The 21,737-nt window shown below is 42.6% G+C and overlaps 1 protein-coding gene across 2 annotated transcripts in view; it reads right to left on the bottom strand.

The window, feature by feature from the left end:
• Window positions 1-8,927, bottom strand: part of UGP2 (UDP-glucose pyrophosphorylase 2) — a 34,753-nt gene extending 25,826 nt beyond the window's left edge. Inside the window, exon 1 of one of the 2 annotated variants that reach the window (XM_060784529.2) lies at window positions 8,821-8,927. Coding sequence is in view for 1 of the 2 variants with exons in the window: in XM_060784520.2 (XP_060640503.1) it covers window positions 5,221-5,239 (19 nt within the window). In the remaining variant the exon portion in view is untranslated. Of the gene's footprint in view, window positions 1-5,220; window positions 5,594-8,820 lie in introns of those variants that run through there. The other variant, XM_060784520.2, reaches the window with a different exon arrangement.
• Window positions 8,928-21,737: the final 12,810 nt, after the last annotated feature.

The raw sequence follows: 21,737 nt of genomic DNA, 5'->3' as shown, positions 1-21,737 counted from the left end.
GTACCCTACCCTTCTCAACCCGCTAAGGGCAGGAGCTGGAAAGGAGAAGACTTAAAGGCAATATAACAACCATCTTCAAATATATAAAAGTGAACTAAGACTGTTTTTCACAGCTACACACCAAAGGATTCCAATGATTCTACTTGCTAGCAAAATAATTAGTATCTGCGCAAATTTCCTCTGACTTCAACTGGTCTTATATCAGGCAAATACATTCAGAATGGCAGGCTTAATGCCTATTTGCAAGTTTATTATAAGCAGCACAGTTGAGCTATTTTAATGTTTAACTGCAGTTTGTTTGTTGCTGTTAATGATTATTATGGTGTTTGAGCTACAATGGTACTTTGAGAACAAGACACCAGTCTGGAAAGTTCTTGCTGACTTTGGCATATTTTTTTATCTGATAAAGCTACACAATTTATTCTGTATTTTAGTTTTCCTGAAGCAAGTTCACAGCATCCTGAAGTTAACATTTTCCCTGGTTTGCTGTCCTCTACGTCCTCCTGCAAGTGTCACCTCCGGCCACTTCCCAGTGACCACACACACCACAGATTTATTTATCTGTGAGCTTTTGATCACAGTAGTATCTCCTAGCGTGCTAGTAGTAATTGTGGATGCTCAATGTTTACTGCATATCTTAATCCCTCATGAACACTTTCCAACTGTTCTACAGTTACAGCAGAAGCTACAATTATAGTCAATAGTATTACGGCTCCAGCATCTCTTAACTGAATTTCCAGGACCAAACATAAAAAATATCAACATGGGTGACTGAGAGAGTGACATCCTTGCTTTCGACCAGTTCAATATATGCAGATTTTGTTTTATACATATTATTCATACACGGAATCTGAAGATAATCGCATAAAATGTTTAAATAATGTTGTGCATAAAACAAAGTCTTCATATGAAATATATATTCATTTCATGTTTAGACTTGTGTCTCATCTCCGAGATCTCTCTCATTATGCAGGTAAAGGTTTTCCCTTGACATTAAGTCCAGTCGTGTCCGACTCTGGGGGTTTGTGCTCATCTCCATTTCTAAGTTGAAGAGCCGGCGTTGTCAGTAGACACCTCCAAGGTCATGTCGCCAGCATGACTGCATGGAGCGCCATTTCCTTCCCACAGGAGCAATACCTATTGATCTACTCACATTTGCATGTTTTCAAACTGTTGGCAGAAGCTGGAGTTAACAGCGGGAGGTCACCCTGCTCCCCAGATTTGAACTGGCGACCTTTCGGTCAGCCAGTTCAGCAGCTCAGTGGTTTAACCCACTGCACCACTTGGGACTCCACTCTCACTATATAGGTATATAAAAAACAGATATTCCCAAATCTGAAAAATTCTGATATCCAAAATACTTCTGGTCCCATGCATTTCAAATACATGATACTCAATCTGTATTGATATTTCCAAGTACTAATGGAATTCTGATTCTTCATTTTTGTTTACTTCCAACAATACTAGTTTAAGAATTTACAATTTCGCATACACATATTGGTAAATTCTGAGATTATAGTATTGTTGGAAGTAAATCTATATACATTTATATGTAACAGATGGCATATACACATACACACACACACACATATATGCATGCCATCTGCACATATATAAATGGTGCTTCTCAAATGAGGTGGTCTATGGCCCCTTCACACAGCTGTATAAAGTCAACACTGAAGTGGATTATATGGCAATGTGGACTTTGGGCCCTTCCACATAGCCATATAACCCAGAATATCAAGGCAGAATGACCCACAATATCTGCTTTGAACTGGAATATCTAAGTCCACACTGCCATATATCCCAGTTCAAAGCAGATAGTGAAATTTTATTCAGCTGTGTGGAAGGGATCTGAGATAATCCAGTCCAAAACAGATATTGTGTATTATCTGCCTTGATATTATGGGTTATATGGCTGTGTGGAAGGGCCCTATTTCATTTCTATCACAATTAACACCAAATTCTTCATCAAGTTTGAAGCAAAAGGTAAAAGCTGGAAAACCACTGCACTTGAGCATTTTTAAAATGAGGCAGAGGGCCCTTTCAGACAGGCCCTATATCCCAGGATCTGATCCCAAGTTTTCAGTTTATCCCAGATTATCTGGCAGTGGGGACTCATATAATCCAGTTTAAAGCAGAAAATCTGGGATCAGATCCTGGGATATAGGGCCTCTCTGGAATGGCCCTTCCAAACAGCCCTATATCCCAGAATATCAAGGCAGAAAATCCCATATTATATAAGTGTGGACTTAGATAACCCAGTTCAAAGCAGATATTGTGGAATTTTCTGCCTTGATATTCTGGGATATAAGGCTGTGTGGAGAGGGAAATCTGACATACCAACATGACACATAAAGCCATAATGCTCAAGCTAAGATCTCACATGGTTTTAGAAATAGTGAAGAAATGGAACTGTAAAGACTCTCTTTGGTTAGTGCTAGAAAATGCCAGCAGCCTGGAAAAACCATTCATGCAGGACATCTCCAAATGGGAAGGCTGCCTCCTTCCATACAGATGTATACAATCCACATTGAACTGGATTATATGGCAGTGAGGACCAAGATAGTAATAATAATAATAATAATAATAATAATAATAATAATAATAATATTCTGCCCTATTTCCAAGAGGGTACTCAGGGCCCTTCCACACTTTTTCTCTCCACCAAAGAGGTTCATCACGGCCCGGACACTGGGGGACCTTCCACACATCTCTATATCCCAGAATACCAAGGCAAAAAATCCCACGGTATCTTCTTTGAACTGGGTGATTGAGTCCACACTGTCAAATATTACAGTTCAAAGCAGATATTGTGAGATTTTCTGCCTTGATATGCTGGGATATAGGGCTATGTGGAAGGACCCCCAACTCAGTTCAATGCAGATATTGTGGATTATCTGTCTTAATATTCTGAGTTATATAGCTGTGTGGAGGGGTCCACAGACACTCACATCAGAAATGCTTAGATTTCAAGGATTTGGATACTGCGCTTGTGGTGTTAGAAAATTTATACTTAAAGAAACATGTTTACCACACATGGGCAAACTTTGGCCTTCCAGGTGTTTTGGACTTCAACTCCCACAATTCCTAACAGCCTAACATCAACACCGAAATACAACACTGCATGAGCTCTGTGAGTGCAACTTTTTTCCGAATGAAGCAGAGAGTGTTTGAGGAACGGGACATCCGTAGGGAGACCAAGGTGCTTGTTTATAAAGGTATTGTCCTCCCAACCCTGCTATACGCCTGCAAGACGTGAACTGTCTACAGACGTCACATGCAACTCCTGGAACGATTCCATCAGCGCTGCCTCTGGAAAATCCTGCAAATCTCTAGGGAAGACAAGCGGACAAATGTCAGCGTGCTGGAAGAAGCAAAGACCACCAGCTTTGGTGGTCCTCCGCCATCAACTATGTTGTCCGGATGCCCGACCACCATCTCCCAAAGCAGTTGCTCTACTCCGAACTCAAGAATGGAAAACAGAATGTTGGAGGATAGGAAAAGAGATTGAAAGATGGGCTCAAAGCCAACCTTAAAAACTCTGGCATAGACACTGAGAACTGGGAAGCCCTGGCCCTTGAGCGATCCAGCTGGAGGTCAGCTGTGACCAGCAGTGCTGCAGAATTTGAAGAGGCTCGAATGAAGGGTGAAAGAGAGAAACGTGCCAAGAGGAAGGTGCGTCAAGCCAACCCCAACCGAGGCCGCCTTCCACCTGGAAACCAATGCCCACACTGCGGGAGATGATGCAGGTCAAGAATAGGGCTCCACAGTCACCTACGGACCCACCAGAATCCTGGAAGACTATCCTACTCGGCCAACGAGGGATCGCCTAAGTAAGTACCGGCTGTTAGGAATTGTGGGAGTTGAAGTCCAAAACACCCGGAGGGTCAAAGTTTGCCCATGCCTGGTATATACAAATCAGTTTGTATATATTTCAGATTTCAATATTAATGTCAAAAATACGTAGTATGATTTTACATAGGATTTGTGCTATATTAGAACAGTAAAGACAAATACCACTTTAGTAAGATAAACATTAAATATCCAGAAAAATAAAATAAGGTGTAAACACTAAACTAATCTAGGAATCTTCTATTGCAACACATCCAATGAAGTGATTTAAAACCAGTATTAAAAAAGGATTAGGACTAAGTACGTTCCAGTCTATTTGGAATACACGAAGCGTGTTTAAGAACTGGTCCAAGAGCGAAATTGACTTTTCCAGGATTATAGAATCATAGAATCAAAGAGTTGGAAGAGACCTCATGGGCCATCCAGTCCAACCCCATTCTGCCAAGAAGCAGGAATATTGCATTCAAATCACCCCTGACAGATGGCCATCCAGCCTCTGTTTAAAAGCTTCCAAAGAAGGAGCCTCCACCACACTCCGGGGCAGAGAGTTCCACTGTTGAACGGCTCTCATGAAAAAACCCGACATCACACTCTAAAATAATATTTTATGCTTTTTCTACTATGTAGCTGATTAGTCATAGGTGGATCACTTTCAGGCAGCTGATTTCAAGGTTCAGCTAACTCTGCTTTTAGCTCTTCACTGTGTAAAGGTTACAGTCCATGAAGGAGCAGCACATAGGAATATTATCACAGTCACCAAGACAGTTAGCACCTATGTTTCCAGCTATGTTTCCAGTTCGAAGTCTCCTGAACCAATGAAAGGTAATGAAAACCTTGGCTGTTTGACCAGTCAACAGAGTCACTTCTATGAGCACACTGCAAGCACAAAGATCCTTTCAATGTAAAATAATAAGCACCCTGTTGCAGGAATCATTTCCTTGAAGGAGGGAGAGGCTGAGAAAGGCTCCAGCAAGACATCAGAGTCATCACTGTTCACGAAATGTCTCCTCCTGCTTTCGCAAGATAATATTCCTGAGAATCAAGCCACGTCAGTAGCAAAAAGGGGGTAGTAGTCCAGAAAGACAGGGTGCCCACATTCACTGGCAAGACCCTCCCCATTCTCAATCTATTTTCGCAGCAGGGTTTTGACAGAAGCAGCCTGGCCAAAAATCCCTGGAGGGAGAGCCAAGGACAGGCTCCTCCTGTGACCCCACAGAGCCAAAGCCAGCAGCTGCTGCAGCCACTGCCTCTGCTTGGGTGTGCAGCCTTTAGGAAGACACCAGGGGACTCATCCCGCTCTCGAATCGGTTTAAAGGGACACCTTTCCCCCTCCCCGTTTAGAAACAAAGGCGAAAACGTGCTTACCTTTTGCAAAAGACGACATTTTGGATCCTTAGGAAAATAAAATACTCTGGCTCTAGAAAAATATAGAAAAATTGAGGCGCCTTCTCCCTCCCACCCCCCTTTTCTCTCTCTCTCTTTTTCCTCGGGGAAAAAAGGCCCTTTCCGGCCACGCAGTTCTTCCTTCCCAGCAGATGGTTCCCTGTATCAAGTATCGATCCTTGGAGAGGCTTGAAGAAGGACCCAAAGGGCTCCCTCTTCCTCCTCCTCCAACCAAAGGAATGCTGCCAGGCCCTCCTCCTCCTCCTTCCTTCCCTTCCTCCCTCCCTCTGCCCTTGGAAACGAGTGGCCCGGGATGCGAGGCGAAAGCCACACGGATTTAAATTTCATCAATGAAAGGGGTGGGATCCGGATTGAAAGCGCCTCCCAGTCCCCCCCCCCTCCGCCTCCATCCAACAAAGGGAGGGGCTTTGCTCCATCCAGGCAGAGTGCCCAGGCCAAGATGCGGGGACTGTATACATAATCAGCACCTGAATCAATCTATTAATCTATCAATCTATCAGACTACACAGAGAAGCCATTGAAATCCACAAGCATGTGAACAATTTCAACAGAAAGGAAGAAACCATGAAAATGAACAAAATCTGGCTACCAGTATTAAAAAACTCAAAAATTACAACAACAAAACAACAGAGGGGAAACAAACAGGCACATAAAATCACTCTCAACAAAAGATTCACCCCGGGCACTTCCAAGCCATTGAATGCTAATCAAGGTGATCAGCTGAAACATTCACACCTAGCTCCAGCAGACAAGAGTCCTTTGTCTCACCCTGGTCATTCCACAGATATATAAACCCATTTTCCTACTTCCAACAGACCTCACTACCTCTGAGGATGCTTGCCATAGATGCAGGCGAAATGTCAGGAGAAAAATTGCCTCCAGAACATGGCCATATAGCCCGGAAAAACCTACAACAACCCAGTGATTCCGGCCATGAAAGCCTTCGACAATATATCTATCTATCTATCTATCTATCTATCTATCTAGTATCTATCTATCTATCTACACACACACAGATATAGTATCATAGATTTAAAGAAGGACAATGATATGTTGCATGTTCCAGGGTGGGCAAACCAGACACTTTCCACATCAACACTGACAAAGAAACAGCAAGAAACCAATGAACGAAATCACACCAAATTAGCAACAAAACATCTCACAACACAAGGAGTGACCATCACTCAAAAATGTATGATTTTGTCATTTGGGAGTTGTAGTTGCTGGGATTTATAGTTCACCTACAACCAAAGAGCATTTTGAACTCCATCAACGATGGAATTGAACCGAACTTGGCACACAGAACTCCCATGACCAACAGAAAATACTGGACGGGTTTCGGTGAGCATTGACCTTGAGTTTGGGAGTTGTAGTTCACCTACATCCAGAGAGCACTGTGGACTCAAACAATGATGGATCTGGACGAAACTTGGTACAAGCACTCAACACGCCCAAATATGAACACAGATGGAATTTGGGGAAAATAGACCTTGACATTTAGGAGTTGTAGTCACTGAGATTCACAGTTCACCTACAATCAAAGAGCATTCTGAACCTCACCAACGACAAAATTGGGGCAAACTTTCCACACAGAACCCCCATGACCAACAGAAAATACTTAAGGCTATCCAGTCCAACTCCCTTCACCAGGGCAAGAAAACGTAATCAAAGCCCTCCCGACAAAGAGCCATCCAGCCATAGATTAGATAGATAGATAGATATTATTCACATACACACAGATATAATATCATAGATTTGAAAGGGACCCCTAAAGAAGGACAATTATATGTTGCATGTTCCAGAGTAGGCAAACCAGACACTCTCCACGTCAACACTGACAAAGAAACAGCAAGAAGTGCTGTTTACCCACAAGCATAAAGAAATTGCATATATTAGAAACTAACACTTTCTCGTTACTTTATTTCCCAGATCACCAGACTGGGCCACAGCAACGTGTGGCAGGTGACGGCTAGTATTAATATAAAACAACTAGCCGTCCCCTGCCACGCGTTGCTGTGGCCCACTCTGGTGGTCATGGGAGAACTGAGTGCCAAGTTTGGTTCAATTCCATCGTTGGTAGGGTTCAGAATGCTCTTTGCTTATAGGTGAACTATAAATCCCAGCAACTACAACTCCCAAATGACAAAATCATAATTTTTTGAGTGATGGTCACTCCTTGTATTGTGAGATGTTTTGTTGCTAAATTTGGTGTGATTTTGTTCATTGGTTTTTGTTGTTGTTGTTAGGGTACTCATTATGCACAGAACATTTATATATATATATATATATATAGATAGATAGATAGATAGATAAACATTATAGTGATGATGCTAACTGCCCAGGCCAAGATACGGGCATAATCATCATAATAAATGGAGCCCCCGGTGGCGCAGTGGGTTAAACCCCTATGCCGGCAGGACTGAAGACCGACAGGTTGCAGGTTCGAATCCGGGGAGAGGCGGATGAGCTCCCTCTATCAGCTCCAGCTCCTCATGCGGGGACATGAGAGAAGCCTCCCACAAGGATGATAAAAACATCAAATCATCCTGGCGTCCCCTGGGCAACGTCTTTGCAGACGGCCAATTCTCTCACACCAGAAGCGACTTGCAGTTTCTCAAGTCGCTCCTGACACGACAAAAAAAATCATAATAAACATCATCATAATAAATAATTATGTAATAATACTAATCTCTATCTATCTATCTATCTATCTATCTAGTGGTCCCCTGCCACGCGTTGCTGTGGCAGTGGTCCCCTGCCACACGTTGCTGTGGCAGATCACCCTGTCTGGTGATCTGGAAAATAATTAGAAAGGCCCCTTCCAAACAGTTGCATTCAATCCCACATTTTCAGCTTTGAACTGGAATATATGGCAGTGTGGACTCAGATATCCCAGTTCAAAGCAGATATACTGAATTTCCTGCCTTTATATTCAGGGTTATTATATGCCTGTGTAGAAGGACCCTAAGTGTCCAGGCCAAAGTGAACCTCTTTGGTGGAACTTCAGCCCTCCAGATGTTTTGGACTTCAACTCCCATAAACATAGTAATTCTGTGAGTTGAATACATCAACTGGAGGGCCGAAGTTTGCCCATGCGTGGGGTAAATAAACATAATGCTGCTGAGATCCCTCTGAGAAGCCCCTCCTCGACTCAAAGCCCAGCCCGCCCTCGAGACGCTCGCGCCTTTATTCCCGCCAAAGGGGGGCCTTCCCGAGGCCTAGTTCAAGCGGCAGAGGGTCAAGCCTTCCCTCAGAGCAAGGAAGCCTCCGTGAGGCCCTGTTTGTGCTCGAAGGGCCGGGGAGGAGGGGGAGGAGAAGGGGGGAAGAAAGGGGGGAGACGGCGGCTCCTGTCCCGCCCTGCTCCGCTCCTCCTCGGCGCTGACGCCTCACTCCACCTCCCAGGCTGTCATTGGCGAGGGCCGCGAAAGAGGAGGCCCCAGTGGAGGCCGCAGGAGGATGGCCCCGCGTGTGAAGGGAAAAGAGGCATTCTCTCATTCTCCCACTCCCCCTCCAGGCCGGGGGCTGGCTGCTACCACTGCTTCTCGTTCTCCTACTACGCACCTCTGTCCTGAGGCAGGGGGGCAAGGAGGGGGCCGGGCCCCCAAAGGCAGCGGACTCTCGCAAGGCCGGGAAGCCGGAACGGAAGTGCCGCCGGGAGCCCTGCGGCCCCGCCTTGCCTGGGAGGGAAGCCGCCACCTCCGCGGGAGAAGCCGCCTGAGGCCTGAGGGGGGCGGCCGTGGGACCAGGATGCCCTCTCCTCGGAGGGGAAGAGTCAGGCCTTGCTCCCAAAGGGCTTCCCAGCACTCTTCCTCTGGCCAAGATGAGTCCCCTTTATGGAGAGCCAAAGCGGGGTATAAACATATAATAATAATAATAATAATAATAATAATAATAATAATAATAATAATAAAAACAATACAAGCCAGTAAAGGTGGTCCCAGTGGTGATCAGCACACTGGGTGCAGTGCCTAAAGACCTTGGCCTGCACTTAAACACAATCAGCACTGAGAAAATTTCCATCTGCCAGCTGCAGAAGGCCACCTTACTGGGATCTGCACACATTGGGTTGTAGGTTTTTTCGGGCTATATGGCCATGTAGAGACATCAGACTGGCAACAAAGATCCGCCTAGTCAAAGCCATGGTATTCCCTGTAGTAACCTATGGATGTGAGGGCTGGACCTTAGGGAAGGCTGAGTGAAAGAAGATCGATGCTTTTGAGCTGTGGTGTTGGAGGAAAGTTCTGAGAGTGCCTTGGACTGCGAGAAGATCCAACCAGTCCATCCTCCAGCAAATAAAGCCCGGCTGCTCAATGGAGGGAAGGATACTAGAGACAAAGTTGAAGTAGTTTGGCCACATCATGAGGAGACAGCAAAGCCTAGAGAAGACAATGATGCTGGGGAAAGTGGAAGGCAAAAGGAAGAGGGGCCGACCAAGGGCAAGATGGATGGATGGCATCCTTGAAGTGACTGGACTGACCTTGAAGGAGCTGGGGGTGGTGACGGCCGACAGGGAGCTCTGGCGTGGGCTGGTCCATGAGGTCACAAAGAGTCGGAGACAACTGAACGAATGAACAACAACATGGCCATGTTCTAGACCAGGGGTAATCAAACTAAGGCCCGGGGTCCGGATACAGCCCTCCAAGGTCATTTATCCGGCCCTCCCTCAGGGTCAACCTAATTCTGAAATGACTTGAAAGCACACAACAACAACCATCCAATCTCATCAGCCAAAAGCAGGCCCACACTTCCCATTAAAATATTAATAAATTTATATTTGTTAAAATTGTTTTTCATTTTAATTATAGTATTGTTTAAAAGGTTTTTTTGCATTACAAATAAGATAGGTGCATTGTGCATAGGAATTCATTCATGTTTTTTTCAAATTATAAGCCGGCCCTCCAACAGTTTGAGGGACTGCGACCTGGCCCTCTGTTTAAAAAGTTTGAGGACCCCTGTTCTAGAGGCATTCTCTCCTGAAGTTCCACCTGCATCTATGGCAAGCATCCTCAGAGGTAGTGAGAAACATAAACATAACTCACTACCTCTGAGGATGCTTGCCATAGATGCAGATGAAATGTCAGGAGAGAATGCCTCTAGAATAGGGGTCCTCAAACTAAGGCCCAAGGGCCGAATACGGCCCTCCAAGCTAATTTACCTAGCCCTCGCTCAGAGTCAACATAAGTCCGAAACAACTTGAAAGCACACAACAACAACAATCCTATCTCATCAGCCAAAAGCAGGCCCACACTTCCCATTGAAATACTAATACGTTTATATTTGTTAAAATTGTTCTTAATTTTAATGTATTATTTTCAAGTGTTTTTTGCACTACAAATAAGATATGTGCAGTGTGCATAGGAATTCATTCATACTTTTTAAAATTATAATCCGGCCCTCCAACAGTTTGAGGGATTGTGACCTGGCCCTCTGTTTATAAAGTTTGTAGACCCCTGCTCTAGAACATGGCCATATAGCCCAAAAAAACCTACAAAAACCCAGTGATTTTGGCTATGAAAGCCTTCGACAATACCCTGCACACATTATTCGGCGATACATCACACAGTCCTAGACACTTAAAGAAGTGTCCGACATGTGATCCAATACAACAGCCAGCAGAGTGTCTGCTGTGGACTCATCTTGTGCTTCAAATATTAATAATGTTGCAGCAGGAATGGATGATGGGTCCTGTACTCCAACTTGCACAAGGGGACCTGGATCAGCTGCCAGCTGTCTTCAGGTGCCAAGATGCCTTAGATGTGCAGGGCCTTTCTTAGTGCCAGAACAGTTAAAAAGGATTGTTAGGGGGAAGAAAAACATCCACACACACACATCCAGGAAAATAAATGGAGAGGGGAGCTGAAGGCAATGAGAGCCTTGCCTGTCCTAGGATAGAGGGTCTTGACCACAGAAAAAAAAAAGAGTTCAAGCTGAAGAGAGGAAGGACAAAGAGGACTCAGGGGAACTACAAGTCCCAGCAAGGAAGACGGAAAGAGACAAGGATTTAACTTCTAAAGCAGGAAGTAGGGAAAAGAGCTAGATTACATTTTAGAAAAAAGGCACATTTCTCCTTAGGGAAGTAAGGCTTTAGAAAGTGAGTGAGAGAGAGAGTTGTTTAAAACAAACCCAAAGGTATTCCTTTATAAAAGCATTTAACAGACTATATTTCCACAAAACACACAATAATTAACAACAATAATAATAAATAGTAAACATGATGATGATGATGATGATGATGATGCAGACTCCCTGGGGGCTAAGCACCCCAGACTAAGACGAGTCTCCTTTGTGGAGAGCAAAAGCGGAGTGTAAACAAACATAATGTATTGTCCAAGGCTTTCATGGCTGGAATCACTGCGTTGTTGTAGGTTGTTCGGGCTCTATGGCCATGTTCTAGAAGCATTCTCTCCTGATGTTTCACCTGCATCAATGGCAAGCATCCTCAGAGGCTGTGAGGACCTCACAACCTTTGAGGATGCTTGCCATAGATGCAGGCAAAACGTCAGGAGAGAATGCTTCTAGAGCATGGCCATAGAGCCCGAAAAACCTGCAACAACCCAATCATCATAATCATCATCATAGTATGTTGTGTGGTTTTCGGCTCTGTTCCAGAAGCATTATCTCCTGACGTTTCACCTGCATCTATGGCAAGCATCCTCAGAGGTTGTGAGGAGCTCGCAACTGAGGATGCTTGCCATAGATGCAGGCGAAAAGTCAGGAGAGAATGCTTCTAGAACATGGCCATATAGCCCAAAAAACCTACAACAATCCAAACATCATCATCATAATAGTGTGTTGTGTGGTTTCTGGCTCTGTTCTAGCAGTATTTTCTCCTGACATTTCACCAGCATCTGGCTGGCATCTTCAGATAATGCCTTCAACAATATATAGTAATTATAATATGATGATGATGATGTAGGCTCCACAGAGACTAAGCACCCAAGCCAAGTTGAGGTTCCTTTGTAGAGAGCGAAAGTGTGGTATAAAGAGACATCAAAATCTTCTGTCTCTACATCTATCTATAACATATAATAAAAGTGAAAGTGTGTATGTGGCCAAGGTGTCCACTTAACACAGACAGATTCCCGTTTGCACAAAGAGCTACAACTTCCACCAATCAGGAGACACCAATGGCCCACCCTGCAATGTACATTACAAGCTCCACATCCCAGGGTTCCTTTCTGTTTCCACTGGTGTGGAATTTGCGTGACCCCGCTCACTGTCTCTCACTTAACCCTTTCCTACCTTTTCCTATGGCATACAGTAAACAGAGGACTTGATCAGCAACTGAACGGGTTTGGGGGACTGACTTAACAGGATGGAAGTTGTAGTTCATCCTGCATCAAGAAACAGCACTGTTACCCTACCCACAATGGACCTGAACTACATTTGGCACACAGAACCCCTGTGACCAGGTTTGGAGGCAACTGACCTTAATTCAGTGGTTCTCAACCTGGGGTCCCTAGATGTTTTTGGCCTACAACTCCCAGAAATCCCAGCCAGTTTACCAACTGTAAGGGTTTCTGGGAGTTGAAGGCCAAAAACATCTGGGGACCCCAGATTGAGAACCACTGCCTTAATTTATAGGAGCTGTAGTTGACCATCCAATATTTTTGAGAATTCAGGACCACTATGGAGTCATACACCTGAAGAGGAGGCTGAGCATGAAACAAAATGAGTCAGATACAATAAAACGTATTAATAAACAAACACACATATATGGTTTATATTGCACCCTTCAAATATACCATATCAGAGCCTGAAAAAAAGCAAATATGCGTAGCTGGAAAGGCCTCTGCTTGGTGACCAGTCATATCTCACACAATGGAGAACTCTGTTAAAGTTCAATGCCTTTGGGAACAATGGTGGGGATGAGACAGTCCTTCCGCAAGAACTAAAATATGGTCAGTGGCCTCGAGAGTGAAACCCTCTTATAGTGCTGAGGCAACAGGGATGTTGGGAGGGGACAGGCTGACTACCCACGAAAAGCAGGACAACAAGCCTCTTGACTTCTGCTTCACCTCCTCCTCCCTCCCCTGCGTGGAGTCATTCCATGTGGTGCCTGGAGGTGGGGATGCCTCGGTGTCTTCGTTTTTAGGCCTGTTCTTGAGGTTATTTGGGGCGCTGATTCAGAAAATTGCATTGGATAGACCACATCAACTCTAGATAATTCAATATGGTTTTATGTGGGCAAGCAGGTGGCGACTACTGGATGGTATATGTGCTGTATCAGAAACTAGAACTGATGTAGTCTATCCAATGCAACTTTCTGAATCAGCACCCCAAATAATGAAACCAAATCTAAAGTTGACCAAAAACTGATTTGTAACCCTTTTGGTACTGATGTTGGAGAGTGGTCCCTAGTAAACGTGGTCCCTGGTCAATTTATTTATCGTGTCATCAGCAACCATTGTATTACAATTCTAACAGAGCAAAACAAACACAGAGATTAAAAAGAAAAAGAAAGAAAGAAAGAAAGAAAACCACACAGATTTTGTAAATTTGGTATTTGGTTAAATGTCCTTTGACCAGTATCTGGCCACTTGGAGTGCCTCTGGGGTTGCCGCAAGAAGGTCCTCCATCGTGCATGTGGCAGGGCTCAGGGTGCATTGCGGCAGGTGGTCAGTGGTTTGTTCTTCTCCGCACTCGCATGCCGAGGATTCCACCCTGTAGCCCCATTTCTTAAGATTGGCTCTGCATCTCGTGGTGCCAGAGCGCAATCTGTTCAGCGCCTTCCAAGTCGCCCAGTCTTCTGAGTGCCCAGGGGGGAGTCTCTCATCTGGTATCACCCATGACTTGAGGTGCTGGGTTTGGGCCTGCCACTTTTGGACTCTCGCTTGCTGGGGTGTTCCAGCGAGTGTCTCTGTAGATCTAAGAAAACTATGTCTCGATTTAAGTCGTTGACGTGCTGGCTGATACCCAAACAGGGGATGAGCTGGAGATGTCTCTGCCTTGGTCCTTTCACTATTGGCTGCTACTTCCCGGCGGATATCAGGTGGTGCAATACCGGCTAAGCAGTGTAATTTCTCCAGTGGTGTGGGGCGCAGACACCCCGTGATAATGCGGCATGTCTCATTAAGAGCCACATCCACTGTTTTAGTGTGATGAGATGTGTTCCACACTGGGCATGCATACTCAGCAGCAGAGTAGCATAGCGCAAGGGCAGATGTCTTCACTGTGTCTGGTTGTGATCCCCAGGTTGTGCCAGTCAGCTTTCGTCCCTGGTCAAAAAAGGTTGGGAATCACTTCTATAGGGCATGTGAGATGGGGAAAGGCTTTCAAAAACAAAATCATAATCTACGTTGTTCATAGTTCATCAGTCATAAAGGAAAAGCAATCTGATTTTCTTTGTGTATGGCTTTGTTCCAGACAAATGAGCCTGTTCAGGCTCTGAGATTTTAGGAGCAGCACTTTCCAATTCCTGCTGTCTTTTTCCAATCAAGTTTGGTGGGAACAAAAGAAGAGGGCCTTCTTGGCTGCCCCTAGATTCTGCAATTCTTTTCCTAAGGGAGGTAAGATGGCTGCTGCCTTGCTCTCCTTCCACTGGGAAGTGAAAACTCTCCTAGTGCATCAGGCTATAGATTTTTAAAAAATATTTTTATTATTATTTTATCATGGTTCAATACACTTGTGATACATTGTTTATTTTACAGCAGATACATATTATTCAATACAATCTACCATACTTTAACTTTTGGCATCTAGTGTTATTTTTCTGCTTATACATATTATCTATCCCTCACCGCTGTGCTCCCCCCCCCCCCCCAAGCCACGGCTTTTACATATCTGTCCAAAATTTCAGTTCTTCTTGTGGAGGTAACTTTTCTTCTTTCTTTTTAAATCCTTTTTCAATAAATTTTCTCCATACATCATAAAAATCACTTTGTTCCCATATACCTCTTTCAACTTTTAATATACATGTCAGCTTATCATTTATTGCCAATTTCCATACTTCCGTGTACCACTCCTCTATTTGTATATTGATTTCTCTTTTCCAGTTCCTTGCTATTAGCAGTCTTGCTATTGTTAATAAGTTTGTTATCACATCTTTATCCTCTTTTTTAATTGTTTATTAGTATATAATGATAATAAAGCTATACTAGGACTTCTTTCTATTTTAATGTGCATTATATCTTCTATTTCTCTAAATACTTTCCCCCTAAAATTATTTACATATTTACATTGCCACCACATATGTATATATGTTCCTGATTCTTGACATCCTTTCCAGCAGTTTTTGAGTAGTTTTTATTTTTATATGCTATTCTTACTGGTATTAGGTACCATTTCCATATTAACTTATAATAATTTTCTTTAACCCGGTATTGATACATTCTTTAGATGTCTTTGTCCCCATAATTGTTGCCACTCTGTTCCATTTATTTTTACCCCTAAATCTTCTTCCCAGACCTCCTTGAGGATGTTGTTTTTTGTTTTTCCTTTCTTTATTTCAGTTATTATCTTATATACTTTACTAGTTATTCCTTTCAAATTTTCATGCTCCTCTACAACCCTTCCACTTTGTATTATCTGTTCAAACTGGTTAAGCTTCCGTTTTTATTATTTTTTCCCAATTTTCAAACCATTGTTCTAATTGTATATAATGGAACCATGTCAATTTTACAGATTGGCTATAGATTTTTTTAAATAGTGTATTAATTTAAAAACAGAGTTCAATACTCTGCAAGAAAAAGTATTTTGCTATATATATCAGATGCCTGTCATGCTTTTAAGATGTACTGGTTTAAATAATTTGTAAGCCACCTGAAGTCCTAGTATTTGGGGAATGCCAGAATACCAACAAATAATAATAATAATAATAGCAGCAGGTGATGATGATACCTTGTAAACTACTAATCCCTGGGCTCTATAGACTGGAACCTGTTGCCATTGCATTAAAAATGGCATGAACCTGCTGACACTGCATAGTGCAGATATATCTGTACATCGTGAGAATGGAGCAGAGCTTTCTAGACATGCTGAAATTCACTAAGGGCCCTTCCACATAGCCCTATATCCCAGAATATCAAGGCAGAAAATCCCACAATATCAGCTTTGAACTGAGTCCATATCAAGGCAGGAATTTCCTGCCTTGATATTCTGGGATATAGGGCTGTGTGGAAGGGCCCTATGTGTCTGTGTTGTCCAAATGCAATTTCAGCTCATCCAGACGACAGATATAGAAAGTGGAAAGGTGTCCTGTGGAGTGTTTGTGAGTTCTCCACAGCTAAGCTCTCAATTGAGCCGGCTTGAAAGAATGTGTTTAGCCAGATATTTTTAAGAAAAACAGAGTGGGTGGGCTTTACAGGAGACAGGAAAGGAGGTTTCTCTCTGGTTTCTCACATTCAGTCTCTGTTTATTGAATTTAGGCTTCACACAAATGTTGGGAATTTGGCAGGATTATGTACAGCTTGGAAGTCTTCCAATACATGCATGAAGCCCCTCTGCTAATCAGGTGGAGGGAGAGGTCTCCAGATTACACTTTGGTCACTCAAGTCTTGTCTCACTGAAAGTATTTTCTCCCTTGCTTTTTTGGCAGGAGGCAATCTTCCAAAATGACTTTTCTTGTGCCTTTCTGGTATAAGTGGAATGTCTTATTCATGAGGCCTAAAAGCTGTCCATAACATTAATACTATTTATAATATGCCTGGATATTGCTACATTGCAAAGGTACTTTTAGGAAGGATGTACTCTAATTACAAACTAGCCGTTCCCTGCCATGCATTACTGTGGCCCAGTCTGGTGATCTGGAAAATAAAGTAATCAGAAAGTGTTGGTTTCTAATATATGTAATTTCTTTATGCTTGTCGGTAAACAGTATTTCTTGCTGTTTCTTTGTCAGTGTTGATGTGGAGATTGTCTGGTTTGCCTACTCTGGAACATGCAACATATTATTGTCCTTCTTTAGGGATCCCTTTCAAATCTATGATACTATATCTCTGTGTGTGAATAATATATATCTATCTATATCTATGGCCGGATGGCTCTTTGTCAGGAGGGCTTTGATGACGTTTTCTTGCCCTGGCAAAGGGAGTTGGACTGGATGGCATTAAGTATTTTCTGTTGGTCATGAGAGCTCTATGTGGGAAGTTTGCCCCAATTCTGTCGTTTGTGGGGTTCAGATTGCTCTTTGATTGTAGGTGAACTATAAATCCCAGTAACTACAACTCCCAGATGTCTATTTCCCCCAAACATCATCTGTGTTCATATTTGGGCATATGAAATATTTATGCCAAGTTTGGTCCAGATCCATCATTGTTTGAGTCCACAGTGCTCTCTGGATGTAGGTGAACTACAACTCCCAAACTCAAAGTCAGTGCCCACCAAACCCTCCCAATTTTTTTTCTGTTGGTCGTGGGAGTTCTGTGTACCAAGTTTGGTTCAATTCCATCATTGGTGAAGTTCAGAATGCTCTTTGATTGTAGGTTAACTATAAATCCCAGCAACTACGACTCCCAAATGACAAAATCAATTTTTTTTGAGTGATGGTCACTCCTTGGGTTTGTAGGTGTCTTGTGGCCAAATTTGGCAGCAATGGTTTTTGAGTTACGTTAATCCCACAAACGAACATTACATTTTTATTTATATAGACTGAGAAATGCATTGAGTTTAGAAATGGCACTATAGGGACACTGAACTTTTGACTCCCTTCTTGTATACAGTTCAGTTACTATATACAAGAAGAGATGCATATAGTTCAGTTACTGTTTTGACTTGTTCCACTCAGTACATTTAGTTGTCATCATCCTAGTGAGCTTTTTACTAATTGGTGTAAATTATTTAAATGTTTAGAAGTTAGTCATTTTGGCAATATTGCCATTTGTTAAAAAACCTACGTTTCTCCCAAATAGTTATAAAATCGTAATTTGCCAAATCATCTATGCCACTGATTTTCCAAATGACCTCAATGGCAGACCTTGGTCATAGCTATCCACACCCAACAAAATCATATATTTGATTCCTATGATGAGTTACATCATCATATTCATGTTTAGTTGTATTCTACTCTTCCATGGTAAATCTGTGTCCAAAACAGCTTACAACAACATCAAAAAGTTGACATAAGCCTCCCCAGTTCCCCTCCCTCCAAATAATTAAATTACTACAGACCATAACCTAACATCGTACAAATAAGTTTACCATCTCACACATCATCATTAACCAGTTTCCTTAATAATCTACAGCGAGGCCTGGCAAGAGCCAACAATGGTGTAGGGATATGAGCATTGGCTTAGCCACAGAGAGTCCAGGGTTTGAATATAGGTGACCTTGGACAAGTTATACTCTCTCAGCCTCAGAAGAAGGCAAATACATTTCTGAATAACCCTTACCAAGACAAACCCATTATAGGGTTGCCATAGGTCAGAAGTAACATGAAGACAACAAGAAGGCCTAATAAAAGAGACCCCTGAGAGAGAAATCCAAGTTGCAGCATTTTTTTTTAAAAAAAGTATCCAGTTCTGCCTAGATGTCAACTCTTAAGAAGACCTTACAGTCTGCAGATGACTCGGCCATTGCCACCACAGTCATCAATCACCCTTGTGGTTGAGTCAGGGTTTCATCCTCCTAGTCCAGGTGAAAATTGGCCAGATGGCAACAGGTGTGATGACAGAAGGACTCATTGCCAGATGGCAATAGGACTACTTTTGAAAACTTTTGGTTTTCATTTTCTAGGCTGCATGTTGAAATCAACCTTAAGGGGCATGTTGCACTGATGCTGAAAGAGTTTTGCTGGTTGTGGTTCCTTTTTGAAACACAATCCACAATGCTGATGATTGTTTTTAAGTTATGTGTATCTTGAGTCTGTGACTGTAGGTCCCATGAGTTACTCAACACATTGTCTTAGGCCTAAATCACCCCCTTTGGGGGTGGGGGCACACATGTTATCTTAATGCATTAAGGAACACTGGAAGGCTGTGTGAACTCACCTGGAATTGGACAGTTCAGAGGGAGAAGAAGAGAAGCAAGATTGCCAAGAATCTTCAACTCTTGATGACAATTGACTTGATGATAAGTCTGAGGAACTGGAGGTTGAAGCGGTGGGGAAGGGGTGCTACTTTCCAGTAGGTGGCTGCAGACATTGAAGATCGATTGCCTTCATCGACTGAGTGTTACTAAATAGTAGATGAAGACCTCATTAGGCACCTGGTCTCTGGAAGCAACTGGCTATAAATCTCCCAACCACTCCCCAGCAACTTTCAATTCTAGCCCTACAACGGGCAGTCCCCAAGTTACAATAAAATAGAATAGCTTTATTGTCATTGTGCTATTTCACAATGAAATTAAATGCCTTCCCCAGCACACACCACAAAACAACACACCCATCCCTCCATACTCCAACCACCAACATATATAACTCCTAGCCAAGAACGGGGGTGAGACAACAGGAAGTGAGAGAAATCTACCCCTGTGAAGGGAAATTCATTCATGTAAGTGTTATAATGGGGAAAAGCTGTGTCCACTTAAGCTTTACCACAAATCCTTGTTTCCACAAGTCAGTTTTTTGAAAATCCAATGATCACAAAATAACTTGTGAGGTGAAATCTGAACAGGGGCAGAGATAGCAAAACAAACAACAGGAGGGTTAACCCTTCCCTATGCTATCCAAAGATAGATAGATAGATAGATAGATAGATAGATAGATAGATACAAACAAGATAAGTTCCGTAGGTTTTTAAATTCAACTTAAAAACCTACGGAACTTATCTTGTTCGTAACTTGGGGACTGCCTGTATTAGCTCTTAAGAGCCTGAACAGATCAAACTCTTTCCTTGATAGTCAATTTCCCTTCCCTTCCTATATCATATAATAACCCCCCCCCCCTCCCAGTTAAATTAATGTGTGTTGATCCTATGTTTCATTGTTCTATAGTAATACAGCACTGAGAAGTTACTTAACAGCTCTTGGATTCTGCAATCAACATAGCTAGTCATCATACCAGTTGAGGGATTATAATCTAAAAAGTAATATTTCTGGGCTCTTTGTAGTCTTGTCTTCTCTCTGTTTGGAAATAGACAGGGTGTGCTTGTGAGCGCCAAGCATAGATCAGAACATGCTATGGACTATCCTGACCTTCTAAATTATAGTGAATGACACCCTCATTTTCTCCTCGGGTGCTCAAAGATCTGTGGATGTAGAAGAAATATTTTATTGATCTTCTTGTGAGCAGTTTATGAAGAGACCCAATTTTAGGATTCTGTCTGACAAGAGACATTCCATTCAGGGAGGCTTTGAAGAGAGAGCTGGAATACAACTGTGTTTTCTTAGCAATTATATAGGCACATAAGATCTCCCAGAGACCTAGAATTTTCATTTGTGCATCGGTTTTGCTTTCCTGCAGAAATCTCCTGTGGCACACTGTATGTCTATTAGTGAAAAGAAAGAGAGGAGATTACATCTGGGACAAATATTTGTCAAAATGTAGTTGGGAGCATTTGTTCTTCACATTTCACTCTGCTGCTTTACAATTAGATGCAGAAAGTACAAGGGCGGGGAGAGGCTGCTTCTTCTCCCATAGGCACAAATAGTTCTTTCACAGAAGACATTACGTAGGATGGAAAGAGGCCAACACACACCCCAACACATAGATGTCTTTAAAGCAAGAGTGGATAAATTTTCCTGTATGCTAACATGGAACTTGTTTAATTCTTATTTTTTTACCCTTTTCCCCCATACCAATATTAAATGCAAACTCTCATATGAGAGGATTGGTAAAAATGTTGCCCTGAAAGTTTTTTGGACTTGAGCTTCCATTAGGCCCACCCAGTAAGGAATTATTTGGATATTCATCCAAAGTATCCAGACATCCAAAAATGGATTACCATTCCTGATCACTCAGATAAAACAGAACCAGGAAGCCTTTTGTGGGCTGAGGGTATAGTTGGCTCCAGGGAAGAACTTGCCCATTACTACCATGTGGTCCCCGATGGAATACTCCATCTCCAATCCATGCAGACACATATCCTGAGAGCATTCTTCTTGCAGTGAAGCCATTGAAAAGTTTAACTGCAATTGCTTCAGTGTTAGAATTGATGAGAAGTTGAGTTCTTCTAGCAGTACTTTGGCCGACATCCAATGAGGAAATAAGAACTTATACAGGGAGTATCTAATTAAAGAAAAAGGCCACTGGAAATCAAAACTGAGAGAAAAGATCAGAATAAGTGACTAGTTCTGTTACCATCAATTGCATTATTGATTTAGGAAAGATGTTAAAGTAGGGGTTGCTAACAGAAAATCAACATTAGAAGGTATTCTTGAGAAGGGGAGTAAGGGCTTAGTTTTTAGATTATATAAATATATACTAGAATACAATCTAGAGGACAACCAAATAAAATCACTATGTTCTCCTTAGCTAAAGACCTAGGGGAAAATATTGATCTGGAGAATTGAGAGCATCTTTGGAAAGGTGGATTTAAATTCTCAATAGCTGGCTCCATCAGAGAAAATACGTATGTTTTATAGATGTTATATAATTACACAGA

This window comes from Anolis sagrei, chromosome 1 (assembly GCF_037176765.1).
Source record: "Anolis sagrei isolate rAnoSag1 chromosome 1, rAnoSag1.mat, whole genome shotgun sequence".
Taxonomy (NCBI): domain Eukaryota; kingdom Metazoa; phylum Chordata; class Lepidosauria; order Squamata; family Dactyloidae; genus Anolis; species Anolis sagrei.
The sequence above is the reverse complement of the archived record's forward strand: the minus strand, read 5'-3'. Positions and strand labels throughout refer to the sequence as shown.